The 14,980-nt window shown below is 43.2% G+C and overlaps 1 protein-coding gene across 9 annotated transcripts in view; it reads left to right on the top strand.

Annotated features, from left to right (window-relative positions):
• Positions 1-14,980, top strand: part of PTPRT (protein tyrosine phosphatase, receptor type T) — a 333,510-nt gene that overhangs the window by 248,751 nt on the left and 69,779 nt on the right. For all 9 annotated transcript variants that reach the window (XM_021416234.1, XM_021416235.1, XM_021416238.1 and 6 more), the window contains 2 exons: positions 1,955-1,991; positions 14,712-14,847. In XM_021416234.1, coding sequence (XP_021271909.1) covers positions 1,955-1,991; positions 14,712-14,847 — 173 coding nt within the window. The remainder of the gene's footprint in view (positions 1-1,954; positions 1,992-14,711; positions 14,848-14,980) is intronic.

Here is a 14,980-nt window from a genome sequence, read left to right on the forward strand (position 1 = left end):
TGTCTTGTTCCTCTGGTGATTGATTGCCCTTGCTTTTGGCAGTGCCCGATCGCTGTCTTCTAATAACTACAATTGTCTGGGCTAAATTAGTAGATGTAAATGCAAACAGAACACACTGCATCCTGTCTTCTCGAATTACCCCGTGGGAGAGCAACGTGCAGGAATATGCACATGCTCAAATGAGATCAATTACAGCATTGTTAACAAGATTTGGGGTTTCATTTTCTCACCTTTTCTCAGCATTGACTGATTTCTCCAGCCTTTTGTTGCACTTCGAAGCTAGCAGAAAGCAACAGATACACAAGAAAATTTTCCACACCAAATGTGTGTCAGTGTCCACCTACTTTTAGCCTGCAGCAATGCTATCTTGATATCGATTATATTTATTTCATTCGTCATTGCTGATGTTCCAGGTCATCTTTGCGTAGATTGTGAAGTACATCAGATGTCTTCTGACTCCCAGCATTATTTGCTGAGGCTGTGCTCTGAAAATAAAACTATGTTTTTCCTGCTTTATATAACAACTCCAGTAACAGAGATTGTTGGTTTCCAGAATAGCTGGCAGTTCAGGCTGATTATACAGGAGGCGGCGATGACCGTGCAGCAGTGCTGCGCTGCTCTGCTGACTTTGCGGTGCCGACAGTTGTACGGGCTGTGCAGAGGAGCAATGTGTGAGGGAGAGGAGAAGTTGTGCACCAAAGAGAGATGCCTTGGGTTTACTGGAATAAGAGATAGTTTAGTCCCACGCGGAGGCGGTGTGGCTGGGAAAGAATGTTCGCGTGGCCGACTTTTATCCATGAGTGCATGAAAAGGGAGCAGGGGGAACTGGAGCTGCATTTCCCTGTACAGTGCCTGCAGTTTTTTCCCCTTCCCCTGTGCAGTGCTGCAGCTGAGAAGGGTCCGCTGCAGACTAAATATGTTTTCTTTACAGCCTTCATTGAACTGCTTGAGGATGGAGCAAGGTGCTCAGCAGTGCATTTGTTGTTTCCAGAGCCAGGCAGCATCCATATTAATGTGGCATTATCACACGCAGTAATTTATGCAGTATTCATTACACCTGAGACATGCACAAGAGCATGTAAAGTCGTAAAGTGCTAAGAACGCCCTGCAGCAGATTACTGCCTGACAAAGTTCTTTAACCAAAGGAACACAGAAGATTTGGATGATGATCACGCATCGTGCAGAAGCAACCCCTGCCAGTAAGGGCTGCGGAATGGGGATGTGGGGATACCAGGAAGGGTTTGTTTTCAGGGGATGTGGCCTGAGGAGGCTGCTGTATCCGAGCCTTTAGCTAAGCCAAATAACACAGCGCTGCTGCTCAGATCCAAGCTCCTGTTTACACAGATCTGCGGACTCTGAGGTGCATTGAACAAAAGCGTTGGGTTGTATCCCAGCTCCGCAATGAAAAGCTGCAGTGCTCAGGGTTGTGTTTGAATGGCTCATTTGGCAGAAGTAGCCATACAGCATGCTGTTTTGCTTCACATACATATCAGAGGGCTGGAATATTCAAATGACTGCTTAGGTGTCTGTTTGCCATGTGTTTAAATAAATACCCAATTTGCAAAATTTGCGGTAATGGTGCATGAAAATTAGCTGTACACTTGCATGTACTTTTGACCCAAAGCTTGTCTGCCTACTGCAGATCAGGCCATTTAGCTGGTAAATTCTATTAGTAAATCAAGCAGTTACGTGGTGCCCATTACTCACGTTGAGTGTGGAAAAACATGCTGTCACTCCAACTTCCCAGCAGTCAGGGAAGCAGCTGTATGCAAGCCCGTTAGTACGAGTGTTCTGTGCCATTCAAACCGTTGGTGGTACTTTCAGAGATGAAGTGTAAGAAAAACGCTTATTTGTTTCAGTGCCCTTCTATAAGAAATATATGTTTATTGCAGATGGGCCAATTACACACCACAATTGATGTTTTCATTTTCTCCTTTTTTTGTTTAATTTTTAGGAAACGAAAATCAACTGTGTCCGGCTGGCAACTAAAGGTACGTGCATTTCCTTTTCCTGCAAAGCACAGCACCAGTATTACAAGAGCTGCAGTGGTGACACAACTAGATTACAGTTGCTACAGTTACTATTCAGGGAAGAAGCTTCTTTTTTAGAAGTTTTATTTTTTAAGGAAGGTATCAAAGACAGAATGTCAGTTTCCAGAACCACCTCACTATATGTGTAGACCCTGTTGATTCTTAAGACAGGGTCTCTCTCTCTTTGTGGTCCCTCCTTTCCCTTGTTCTATCAGCGGCTTTCCTGCCCTGAGGACTGCTCTTGCTATTGGCAGAATGTGATTGAAAAAGCTTCCTACTAAGTTCATTCTCTCCATAACCGCATAGAGTAGATAAGTAGAAGGAGATCTCATGCAAACCTGACTTATAATGGGTTTTGAAAAACCTGACCTTGAACACAGTGGGGCACAATTCCTACATCACACCATTTTCATGGTATCATGCAGTGAACTCGTGGAGAATACTTCTTATTTTTGTTGCATTAAATTCAGAATAGACCTAACATTATCACTGAGCAAACCCGATACAAATGATTTGGCAATATGTTAAGAGGCAGTGCTGTGATCCCAGGTTGCTTCACGAGATGTAGCTCTTGGGGAACCAGCGATGACAATGTCTGGGTTACTTCTTGGAGTTTAGAGTTGCTTCTAACAACTCTTCTAAGGACTTCGAAGTCACCCCAAGGGATGCTTTGCCAGCAGAGGTGTCAGTAAAGCAATTTACTTGTATCACAAACCGAGTAGCTGTAAAAAGACTTCCTCAACATGTATCTGGTCTCAGAATGAGCTGTAAGGAAATGCTTGGGTGATTGCCGTGGGCCATGCTGGAGGTAGCTCTCCTTCTCCAATGCTCAGGAATGCATCCTGTGCCCTTGCTGCTTTGTTGTACTGTGGAATAACTCCATTTCTGCCTGTGGAGTCTTTCTGAAGTGGAACAAAATGGGCAGAAACCCATGGCTGTTTTTCTTTAAGAGGCATCACCCCAATTTTTTCCCCATTCTTTTTAGTCCTTTCCGTTTTGTGGCAGTAGCAGAAATTAATTACTTCTAGGTAATTTTTCTTGTTTAATTCTGCTACAGCACTTGCTGAGGAGATGGGAGATGAAAGAAGCCCCAGCTAACAGTTGCTGGAGAGGGCTTTTTCTGCCTTTATGTGGAGACATCTCCAAAGGTCTTACTGTCAGCAGTGTGTGAGGTGCAGGTGCTGCACAGGGTTCCTACCTGCAGCTGCCATCAGAGGCCTGGTGCTGCAGGCTGGCGGGGCTGTAAGCAGTTGTGTCACCACTGACAGCCAAGGATGAGCCATTTCTCCCCTCCCCCCTTCATCTGTGGCTCTGGTGGACCCTGTATCCTCCCGTTGTTTCCTCCTTAACTGTTCCTTGTATTATCTTCATTTAATTCATTGCTCTGGGTTACAAACATTCTGTGTCTCAGTCTCCCGTCCATTCCCCCGCAGTTTTTCAGGCCCGTGGGTAGTGGTGTGACCATTCTGGATATCTTCCTTTGGCTTTCTGGTGGTAGAAAGGTAAAGAGCAGGAGTGGGTGCAGTCTGGGTGAAATGAGTCTCCCCTGGGTTTTCTCAGAGCATGACTGGAGGTCTCTTCATCAGCTCAGAGAAGCTGGATTCATTCGCTGTTGGAATCCTATAGTTTCTTCTACTTTAGTGGTTCCTATTTTTGGAGTTAGTGAAGAAGCATTAGTTAGTTCTCATACTAACTAAAAATATATTTACTCAGTGATTATTGTTCACCTGTGTGGCTTGAAAAATCCTGTTCTTCTGTGTTCTCTTGATTGGCACTGCCTGATTTGAGTTCTTCTGGAAAGATTCACATAAGTGTTTGACCCTGAGCTGCCTTCTGCAAATGGATTTAATTTTCGTTAACCTGTTAGGTCACCAAGAGGAATCGGCAGGCTACCTTTATTCTGATATTCTGAATGCTGGCTCCTTTTAAAAGGTGACCTCTTACTAATGTTAATTTGATAAGAGAAATCAGAGAGATGGATAAAGCCTGGGGACGCTTAGAGCTTTCTGGTGATCTTATACTTTAGGATTTTTCTTGATTGACGTGAATGGGAAAGGGCAAAAAAATTATGGTAGCACTAGTGTTTATTACTGTCTTGATGGATATTGCTTTTGATTTATAGGCATGTCTTGTTTCTTTATACATGGAGTCTGGAAATTTCTGTGGAAATCCTTTTCTTCTTCTTTTTTTTTTTTGCTTGTCCTTACTCTGTGAGTTGTGATTTTGCATTTCTCGATGCCTGACCATTAACAAGGGCACTGGAATGTAGCTGTGGCTAATTTTATGCCAGTTTTGGCTTTCTATGTGTACAGTATTGGCTGCAGCACACAAGCAGCTTAGCACCACAAGTGAAGTTATAGTCTTAATAATTTAACAGTCTATCATAGACGGAGTGTTTCTGGCACCTGCGATGTGTGGGCAGCTGAACCAAAGCTAAACAGTGGTTCTGTGGTTTGGAGATTTTCTGTAGTTTAAGATTTCTGTATGTCATAGGGCTGAATTCCATCCACATTAACTCCATGTGAACAGAAGGACTCGGCCACTCTGCATCCATCCGAGCTCCTGAAGGGGGGTTTCGTATCTTCCCCATTTCTGCTGGGGTGGCAATAGACGGAGACCATCACAAATCTGTAATAACGTTGTGATGTGACCAACAGCTGACTGTTGGGATGTTCTGTCTGACCTGTTGTGTCTGTGTCATCTTCTGTCTGCTCATTAGATTGACTACTTTTTGTGGCATTGCCCTGTATTTGTCTTTATTTGCATCGTTGTCTTTCTGAGGATAGAATGAGCAAGCCTGTGGTGTGCCTCCAGCAGAATGTTCCCAGGGATATCACTGCAGTGTCCTCAGTAACAAGCAAGGAGCATGAACCTTTTGGAACTCTGAAGCTAGCTAGGCTGATCTGAGCATTGACAGCTCTCAAGCTGCACTTTGTACCAGAAAGAAAGTGTATTTTGTTTTGCAAATCGATGCAAAAAAATAAATGCATACTGCTAGTGCCAGGAAAAAGTTCATTTCTGGCTGTTGGTCTAATTTTGTTCCACTCCTAGATACATGATGCTCCAGTAGCTCCATTAATGTTAGTGAAATGAGTTCTGATTTACACCAGTAGCAGGAAGATTAGGATCGAGGAACCTTTAAGCAAGGCAAGTGTTCTCTTCAAGTACTGGATTAACAAGGGTAGTAAACATGAGTGTGGGAGTAATTAAGCAGTAAAACGTGTTAGGCAGTGTGGTACTGGGGGAATACAGCACATCTTGGGTGTTGCTGCAAGGCACCTGCTCGGAAGCTGAGTAGCTCTAATTACTTGTCGCTGCTTCAGCAGGCTGGGAGGCAATTTGTTTTGTATGTCCCATTGCCTCAAAACCGATAAAATGAACTCAGACGACTCTTTAAAAAGTGTTCTAGTACATTAGGAGTTTTGGATGCTTCTCAGTTTGCTCTCCTCCACTTTTGTGTTGCTGAGATCCCAGTTTCATTATGAAGTAGGCATCAGATAACCCCTTGTCATTTCAGCTTCGCTCTACGCAGGAGCTGCATCTCATCTGCCACACGTGCTTTCCTCTGCACGTTCTCCTGCCTGCTGCTCCTGCACAGATTACCTTGGTCCTTTTGGTCCCAAGAGAGACCTCTCAGATCTTTGTCTGTGGGCTGAAATGTGAGGGGTGGGTTTCAGCATCGCATAACATGAGGTCATGACACCAGTACAGCAGCCTTCGAAGCAGAGCTAGGAGATACCCACGCGGGCAAGTGCATCTGTTGAGCACATTTCCTTCCTTCTGGCTCCTCAGGACGGGACTTGGCAAATGTCTGTGGGCCGGTGGCAAGGGCTCGGTGCCAGCATTTGCTGCGGTCACGTTTCGCAATCCATCAGAAAGCAATCTGCGTTTGTCCAGTCTGTGTAGCCATTCCCTCTTCTGCCAGCATGTTTTACATCCACAAGCATTATTAACCTTCTGTATCTACGTGTGTATTTATTTCCAGTTTCATTGCTCTCTGATTCCTGACCATTCTCAGTCATAACCACCTCTCCTCGGACGGGCTACTTCTCTCCTTAAGTTACCGAAGTACTGTCATCTTTCATAGCATTAGTCACTTGGATGCATATCATTAGCGTTAGACATTCTTTATTAATGAGTTTATAATTCTGTTTATCAGCTCTCTGCCATACAGTTTTCATTCAGCCAGTTTATTAATTTTGCCATTTGGTTTCCATGATGGCGTTTGCTATAATACGTCCCATTCTTTCTGAAATAACTTACTCGTTCTCCTTATTTTAAAGCAACATATTTATATTGACACTTTATTAGAGAAAATTGCAACCTCTTACCAGAGAGAGCAATTACCTCTTGTATTCTTAAAGTGCATTAAATTACTTTCACGGTGTAATTGAAACCAAGGCAGAGGGCTCATTAATGGTTCCTTATCTCTTGATATTTATTTCTTCTTTTTTTAAAAAAAAAATGTGAGTTCTTGCAAATGAAAGAATGGAACTTTAATAACCATTATGAGGTACATTTTTATTTTTTTTCCTTTTTTTTCTTGTGCATGCTGCCTGGGAACGGTTTTGCTTGTTCTTAGCAGTACTAGGTAGGCAACAGGCGACCACGCGAAACCCGCCCGGCCTCCTGAGCACAGGTGATTATCAGCTCAGGACCAGGAAGACTGCTGCAACTTCCAGAAGTCTGGGCAGCTTCATGACTTCTCTCTTTGTGTTTTGTTTGCATGGGAAAATGCTTTTACAGTTACTCAAACTGCAATATAAAGGGGATTTTCTCTCACGTGGCAATTCCTTTGCGCTGATGCAAAATGTGCACCTTAGCAGAGGGTCATATGGAGACCCTAGCAGCACTTAAATCTTCATGTGAGCCTCTGAGCATGACAGAAGAGGTCCATGGATTCCTTGCTGGCCCTCTGCAGAGGCTGAACATCTCCCTGAGCACGCATGGAGATGATCCTATGTTTTCACATTACAGTAGCTGCTGCATTTTCTGGGGCTGATGATTACTTTGGCTTAAACAGCTGAGTGGTTCTGTTGAAGAGATAATGACAGGAAAATGAAGACTTGATTCTGGAAGTCCTTTTTGTACAAAGTTCTGCAGGAGTCAGAGACCTTGCAGAATCAAATGGTATAAAGCTCATTCACAGGTCACTAAGGGAGAAGCTTGGAGCTTCTTACGTATTTTGCAGTTTGAACATGAAGGCCTTTGTGTTGTAATTTTGTATAATGCTGGTACTGGCACCTCCGCATTGCTCCAGAAGATTCCAGTCTAGAAGAGAAATCCGACATCTTGTGGAAACAGTTTCCACTGCTTTAATAGGATATGCACGGGAACACATACAGGGACATTACAGAGTTGTGTGTGATTAATGCAGAGGGATGGGAAGAGAGGGCTGGGTTTTCAGTGTTGGAGTGGATTACATTTTTGTAGGAATGCACCTCTTCCTGTACTACATGATTATCTCTATATAGATAAGACTTACTCAACAATTATTTAGCTACACATAAGGGCAGCTGTGGTGATACTGGGCAGACAGGTACTGAGATTTCTCTGAAGTTCAAATGCTTCAAAGATTGAAAAAAAATGTCCTGCTTTCTGCAGCAGATTAACACTGGAAAGGGGAACTGCCTTGAAGGTGAATGCATGATAATCTTGAGACCTGAAAAATGAATCTGGGTCTGAAAGGGGACAATGAAACCATAGTGGGAAAAAATGCAAAAGAAATGGGAAAATTTAGGAGGAAAAAAGTTCTTACCGCATACTACTTTGCTACAGGTGAAAGCTGTTTCTTTAATAGCTTTTGTTCCCTCAACTTTAAATAAAATGGCTTGATTTCCTTCTGAAATATATTCTGGTTTTGTAGACAGATAATGTATTTTTTAAACAGATTTAATCCCACTTCAAATCTGTTTGTTATTGCATTTTGTCTTTTGATACACTGGAATATTCCTCCTTTGACAGGTTTATTCTGTTTTGTGCTATTTATTTCAGAGGGTTGCCTCACATTTTTAAGTTAGAAGCATGAACGTGTTTTTTTTTTTTCTTTCCCTTGAACAAGTCTCAGCTTTCAAAAAGTTATTGTTTTAGCACAAATTCATGTATCACTCTAATTAACTGTTAATAACAGACACGCTCATATTGCTTATTCCTGAAGAATATTCCCGGCTGGGAAGACAAATCAAAACTTCCTAGCATTTGGATGCCCACTGAACTAGTGAGCAGCTTTATTTACATCCAGTTTAGCATCAAGACCGACTTAGAGGGGTTTAAGGTGTCCTGAAGCCATCCTTACCCCAGGTTGCTGATGAAGCAGCTGAATTAGGGGAGAACCTGGTGCAGAGCGGGATGGGCCCGGTGGTGAGCAGGGCCTGGTGGCCTCAGCCCGGGGCCTGGAGGCCATCATGTGTTCCAGAGCCCTGCGGCACCTCCAGGCCCCAGCCAAGGGCCTGACGTAGCTTTCTCCAGGAGTCTGTACTCAGAACCAGGCAGGGTTACTAACGCAGGAGCTGCTCAGCAGCTTCCAAGAACTGGACATGTAGAAAATCATATGCTAGCATGTGGAGAGATAAGAGTGGTACAGGAGAGGTAGGTGCAGAACGGACCACTTCTTAATTGAAGAAAAGAATGTTCTTCTTAAATAGAAGAATAGAATTAGAGGGAAAAAAAAAATCTTCCTTCAAGACACGTCTGAAAGTGCTGCTTCAACTCAGCAATGTGCTGAAAGTTTCCCAGGATCTCATGCAGCCCACGCAGAGCATGTGTATGCAGACGGACTCCCTAATGCATTGGCCACGTGGATCCCTGTTTACTGTAAAGCAGTGAGCTTCCTCCTCAGCTTGCAGGTGAGGTCTTACGGCACAGGGTTCTGTAGGCCACCAGGGTGCTTCAACCACCTTTATCAGCCGGGCTCGGGGGTGGCCTGGTTTCACTCTTCGTTATATCCACACCTCTGGACTTTGCTTGCTGCTTTTGTAATTTCTGCAGCTGCTCCGGCTGTGGGTTTTTTAATGATAACCACGAGGAGAGCAGAGTAACGGGCACCGGCTGGTGTGAAGGTTAATTAGTTGTTATTCAGAGTGTGAGTTCTCTTCTACATCCACGCCATCATCCTGCACTGAAATGCTTTTGCCTGTATCAGTCAAAAGATTGATTCTGCTCTGCGTATGTAAGACCATACAAAAATTAAGTCGCATCTGTAAATTGGGACTTTGAGAAATTTTGCTCTTTTTTCATTTTTTTTTATAATTGAAAGCCAGTTTTTAAATAGCTCTGCATAAGTGGAGAGTTAAAATGGAAATGTGCTTTCACCTTCTGAACCATCACATCGCTCGTAGACATCACAACGGCTGCTCTTTATCCAAGCTCTTCTTTCAAGTAAATGTAATAACCTTTCTCATTCCTGGGGCCGTATATCTGCTGTTAGCACAAATTAAGTGCTTCTGCTCTGAGGAGAGAGGAAGAAAAACAGGAGGAGAGAAGAAAAGCCTTTGTGGTGGATTTACCTGGAATCTCCAGAATCAATTATTCTCTTACTGCTATTTTTTTAATTCTCATTCAGTTTAGTAACACTAATCTTGATTCCTTGCTGTTTACCCTCATCCTCCTGCTGATTCAACCTGTGTGCCTGATAATCTCTCATATAAATTCTGCTCGGACTCTCTGTCCGGGACTGCTTTGCTTTGCTGCTCTCTCTACTAAGAATATGGTTGAAAGCTTTTGGCTCTCATCATTCTTTCCACTCCTTTTGAGCTTTTTTTTAAAGAAATGAGAATGTTTCATTGTGCTCTTAAGCCAGAGCAAGTAATCCTGTGCTGTTTGCAGTCCTCAATAACTGGGGGTGGAAAATTGGCATAGTGATGTGATGTGTAGTGAGAGTGGTGGTGGTGCTCCTTTCTGCTGAAGTGCAGCAGCCAAAGACAGAGCCAAGGTGAGGCGTTGTTGTTAGAGGTCTGTCCTTGTGTCTGGTTATCTAAGATTGAGTTTCAGAGCTGTAGATATAATCTGAAAATATAGGGGAAAATAATTCTAGATGCAAAGATACTTTGAATATTTTAAGGCTACTTCTAAAGGAGGTGCTGGGAAAGGAAAGGGAAAAAAAATAGGAAATACTGTTTACAAGCGATAGGGGAATAATTGTCTTTTGAAATCAGCCTGCAGGTCTGTTACATTCAGCATACTGCCTAGCCATTCTATGCTGCAAAGAAATTACTCTGATTAATTGAGCAGCTCCTTTGAACTCCTAATGACTTTTAACCCATTATTTTTCATTAATTTTTCTGGATTAATTATTACTTTGGAGTAATTTTTCTGATTAGTTTTTGTTTCAAGAGTGACTTTCTACCCATAGGAGTAATTCTTTGGTGTTACAATTTTAAGGCCAAACCTAGTCTTCACCAGACTGCGTTGTCCCTCCATCCCTAGCACTGGCTCTGCCCATTTTTAGGTGCATCACTCCCTAAACTGCCAGGTGTAAGATTGCCATTATTCACTGAGATGTCTCTGTTTCTCCCTCCCCCCATTTTGTGAGAGGTGCTGTGTTCTGATGGGATCACCACAGGCTGTCGGTCTCAAAATGCCAGTGCTCAGCTCTGCTGTGTGATACCCGAGGCATCCTCTTCATCTTTCCGGATCTGTAAAGGAGACAGCATCATTTATTACTTACCTTGCGTGAGCATTTAGAGGATTTAAAGTAGATACGAATATCAGTCTAGAAATATATAATGCTACAAATGAATACTGGCTGGTAAGCGGAAGATTTCTCACTTTCTCAGTATTTTGAGGAAGGCTTTGTCTCCTCTTCAAGAACTTGAACTCTGCCTGTTGGAATCACTTGCAAGCCATCTCCCAGCTCAGGGCAGCTAAACATGTCAGCTCTTCCTCGTGGGCAGAAACACTTTCAACTGAAGAAACCATCTGGTGGATCTAACCCTGGAATACAAGTGGCAGCCCTCTCTGCTGGGATTCACTTGGAATTTCAAAATTCCTGTCCTTAAGTTACCAACCAGGGCAGTGCCAGCTTTATCGAGGATCTGGAGCAGCGGGGAGGTCAGAAGGCTGTGAAAGCCCCAAGGATCTGGCTCAGCACCAAACTGTTTTGTCAGTAGTTAGTTACTGCAGAGGTCTGGGATTCAGGAATCTCTGCACCCACAGCAGGATGGCTGGGATAGATGTCGGGTGCCTGTGAGCAAATCACTGAAGCCATCGCTGCTTGCTGAGCCATAAACCCAGCTCCTCCTGCCCAGCGAAGTGAGTGACTGTGAAGAACGCATTTGCCCCTGCTCTGATCTCTGCAGTAACACGGGAACAGCATCTCCCAAGAGCACATGGCTCGTGCCGTGTCGTGTCTGCAAGGTGCTGCATCTCAGTCTGGGAATCCTGAAAGGCTGAAACAACAGGGCAGGTTGGGTCAGTGGGGAAGGACTGCAAACAGATACGAACATGTAATGGAGTGCTGGGTGAATGATGGCGCCTGTGGAAGTCAGATTCGTGCCACTGCTTGAGCTTCTAGGACAGCGCATTTTTTACAGTACATAAGTGTACAAAAAGTACATAAACATGTATCCCTAAAAGCTGTAACTTGTCTAGTAGATAAAGCACAGATAGAGAGTCGGGGGAGCTGTGGTGTTGCCTTCTCTGGATCTGTCTTCTGTCGTTTACCTTCCCTATTAAGAAAGTAAGCTTAGGGCAGAAAATTGTCCTATTTGTGTTAGTGCACTGTAATGGAGTCCTGCTCTCAGTGGGGGTCTCTGGGTGCCACTGAAATGCACACAGCAATAACAGTGGTGACCTGTGCTGTGCCCTGCTGTACCAGGATCCAAGCTGCAGTTACGAGGAACAATTTATCCTCGGAAATGTGGTGGAAGTCACTGCTAGAAACTGGTTATAGTTGTTGTTTTTTTCTCTTTTGATGAAAACAGTATATAAACATTGTTTTTCAGAAGAAAAAGTGTATTTAAAGATATTTTTATGAAATGGAACAGCCACACAAGCAGTTTTTATGGGCTTCTGTGCTCAGAAGATTTCAGGTCTGCATGTATGCCCGTGAAAGAGAGAAGCAGAACTGAATTCTGAACTGTTGCCTTCAGGAGCAGCAGAAGTCATCTTCTGCAACTGCGTCACAGCGCATGGACCTCCTGCTCCCAGGACAGACGTGTTGTCCTTGCCTCCAGCTGGCGATGGTGCAACCATAGCAGGTTTAGGCATCTACAGGAAAATTACACTGGAGTGGCAGGAAAACAGTGCACTTCTGTAGGATTGCTTCATTGCAAAGATTTAAGAATGTGAGGCTCAGGAAATCACTGACACTGTCATATTATCAGTTCCTCGACGCTATGAGCTAAGACAACTTCCAAATGGTTGGACTAGTAGCCTAAAGGAATCGTTGGCCTTTGCCAAGACAGATAGGAAGAGTTGCACAGAAGATTCGAGTGAATCAGTCACTACAGCGTGTAGGTGTCAGGATGGATAATGAGGCTTTAGTCTCTTTCTAGAACTCCACTAGTCTACAATGGGAAGAGAAATATCAAATGAAAATACACTCAGCACACATTGCCTGTAGTAATAAGCAACAGCCTGGCAGAATCAAACCAATCGAGGGAATTAGAGGATGGAGCTGACAGCACATTCTGATTCTTTTTTTTTTAATGTGGCTCACAATTCGTGAGGGCATTCAGATGGAACAAACATGGGAGGGTCTGACCGTGCCATTTGTGGCTGAAAGCGATTCTCCAGCACCTATCATTTAGGGTCATAGGAGTAACTGCGACACAAGTGAAGGGTAATTTGGAATGCTACTTATTTGCACATCAAGCAAACAGAGTTTCAGCCATTTCCAAGGTAAAATTGTACCTTTACCATTTATTTTGTTATACAATAGTGTCAGGACTGCCTGCGTGATGACATAGAGCTCGCTTTTTGGACAGATTTGTTCTAAGAGATGTTGTCAAACAATGATGGTAATATGCAGCTGATATGCTATTTTATTTCCGTGCTCAGGAGTCCCTTCAGTGTATTTTAGATATGTACACAGAAGTTACTGCTGAGCTCTTAAGTGAATGGGAAAATTGGTGGACGCAGCAGAGCGGTGCAATTGTCAGGGACAGAAAGCTGAAAATTACATGTGTGCTTCAAACAGCAAAGAACGTTTTTGCTTGGTAAATATTGGATTTTCCTGTGGCAAACTAGATTAACAGCTTAGCTTTAGGAAAGCTGAGATCATACCTTTATCACTGCATGTGGTGAGTTTTCTTGTTTTGCATTTTTTGTCTCATTGTTCTGTATTTACCCTTCAAGATAAGATGAGAGGAGCGTATAATACTTTATTCAAGATCTGATCCTCGTCCCGGGAGGTCCATCGGCTTAGGCCCTACTCAGAGCATACTAGAAAGCCTGCATGACATGACGTGATCGTGGTCACCACTGGGACTCATCTTTGCAGGCAGAGATCTTTCAGACCTTGCACACATTAACGAGTGGCAAAAAGGGCAGGAGAGTAACGCAGTGAGGCTTTCTCCTGTCTCGCCAATGTATGGGCTCAATTGAATATCCTTGCCACGAGCAACTGCTGCATGGTTCAGCTTTTGCAGGAGGTCAGCAACGGAGTTGTGAAAAGAGCAAAGCGTTACTGTCTTCCCATGGCAGCACTGTTTTCACCTCTTATTGCCTGTTCCATGTCTGAACTGCAGGGGAACACCTGCCTGATGCCAGCAGCAGAGGTGAAGCCTGAGATAAGATTGCGGTCTCACGGAACGTGAATTCATTTACCTCCACCAAACGCAGATGTGTTATTTTTAGTAGTAGTTACATAGATTAGGAATATAATGAGAATAGGCTGATTTAGTATTCAGATTATCCGCAACTCAAATCTCGCAGGGCTTTCAAAATCGAGCTCTGTGCTGTAAGTTTTATCTGGACAAAATTCTGTGCAGCAAGTGACAACACTGGCAAAGCTAAGCTATGTAGTGCACACTACGTTATTGCAGGGCTAAAGACTCTTGAAGTCAGATTATAAGAATTAAGTAAAAGAAGAAATGCTTTGCAAGTAATGTTTGTAAATGTCATTTTTAGGTGTGTAGGATGTGCTGTTTAAAAAGGTTTCCTTGCCTGAGCCACAGGAGAACTCATGCATGGAATACATTAGGTGATGTGGAGGGGGCTGTGGGTTGGATTAATGCTTGTTACGTGTGACTGTAATTGTGTGTTTACAGAAGCCAGGCCTTCCGAATAGTGAGAAATACAAATCTGTTTTGATTTGAGAAAAAAAATAAGTTTCTGCTCGTGGTATTATGGGATATGTAACTGCAAACTTCTGTATTCACCATTTTGATGAGTAAGGCTTGCACCTTCACTTAAGCTGCTTGGGGTGAAAATTATAACTGCTATTAATCCTCCTGCTTCTGGGTGTGTGCTGAATGCATCAGAACATTAAATTCCTGAATACAGCATAATATTGCAAAATATTAGTCAGTTGCATTACACTGGGATTTTACACCCTACTACTGCTCTGAAATTTCTGGCAGTAGCCATTACTTAAGGCAGAAAGTTAAATGAAATGGCCTGGAGCAATATAATTGCAAATATGTTTTTAGGCTTTCAAATGAATATGAAAACTGGATCATTGCAAGATTTTTCTACAAGTTCTCTCTTTATCTTCTCCCTCCTTTCCCTCCATCTTTTAAGGAGCTTCCACCCAGAATTCCAATGCAGTGGAACCAGAAAAGCAAGTTGACAGCACAGTGAAAATGGCTGGAGTTATAGCTGGGCTTCTGATGTTTGTTATTATTCTCTTAGGAGCAATGCTTACCATCAAGAGAAGGTAAGTTTCTGCTTTGCTTACATCTTGGACCTCCTGGCTAGAATGCTGCTGTTTCAATAAAGCAATAAAGCTGGCAGACATAAATCATTCCATTTGTGTTACCGGGGGCAGCAGTGAATATATATTTATATAA

This window comes from Numida meleagris, chromosome 19, assembly GCF_002078875.1.
Source record: "Numida meleagris isolate 19003 breed g44 Domestic line chromosome 19, NumMel1.0, whole genome shotgun sequence".
Lineage (NCBI taxonomy): Eukaryota > Metazoa > Chordata > Aves > Galliformes > Numididae > Numida > Numida meleagris.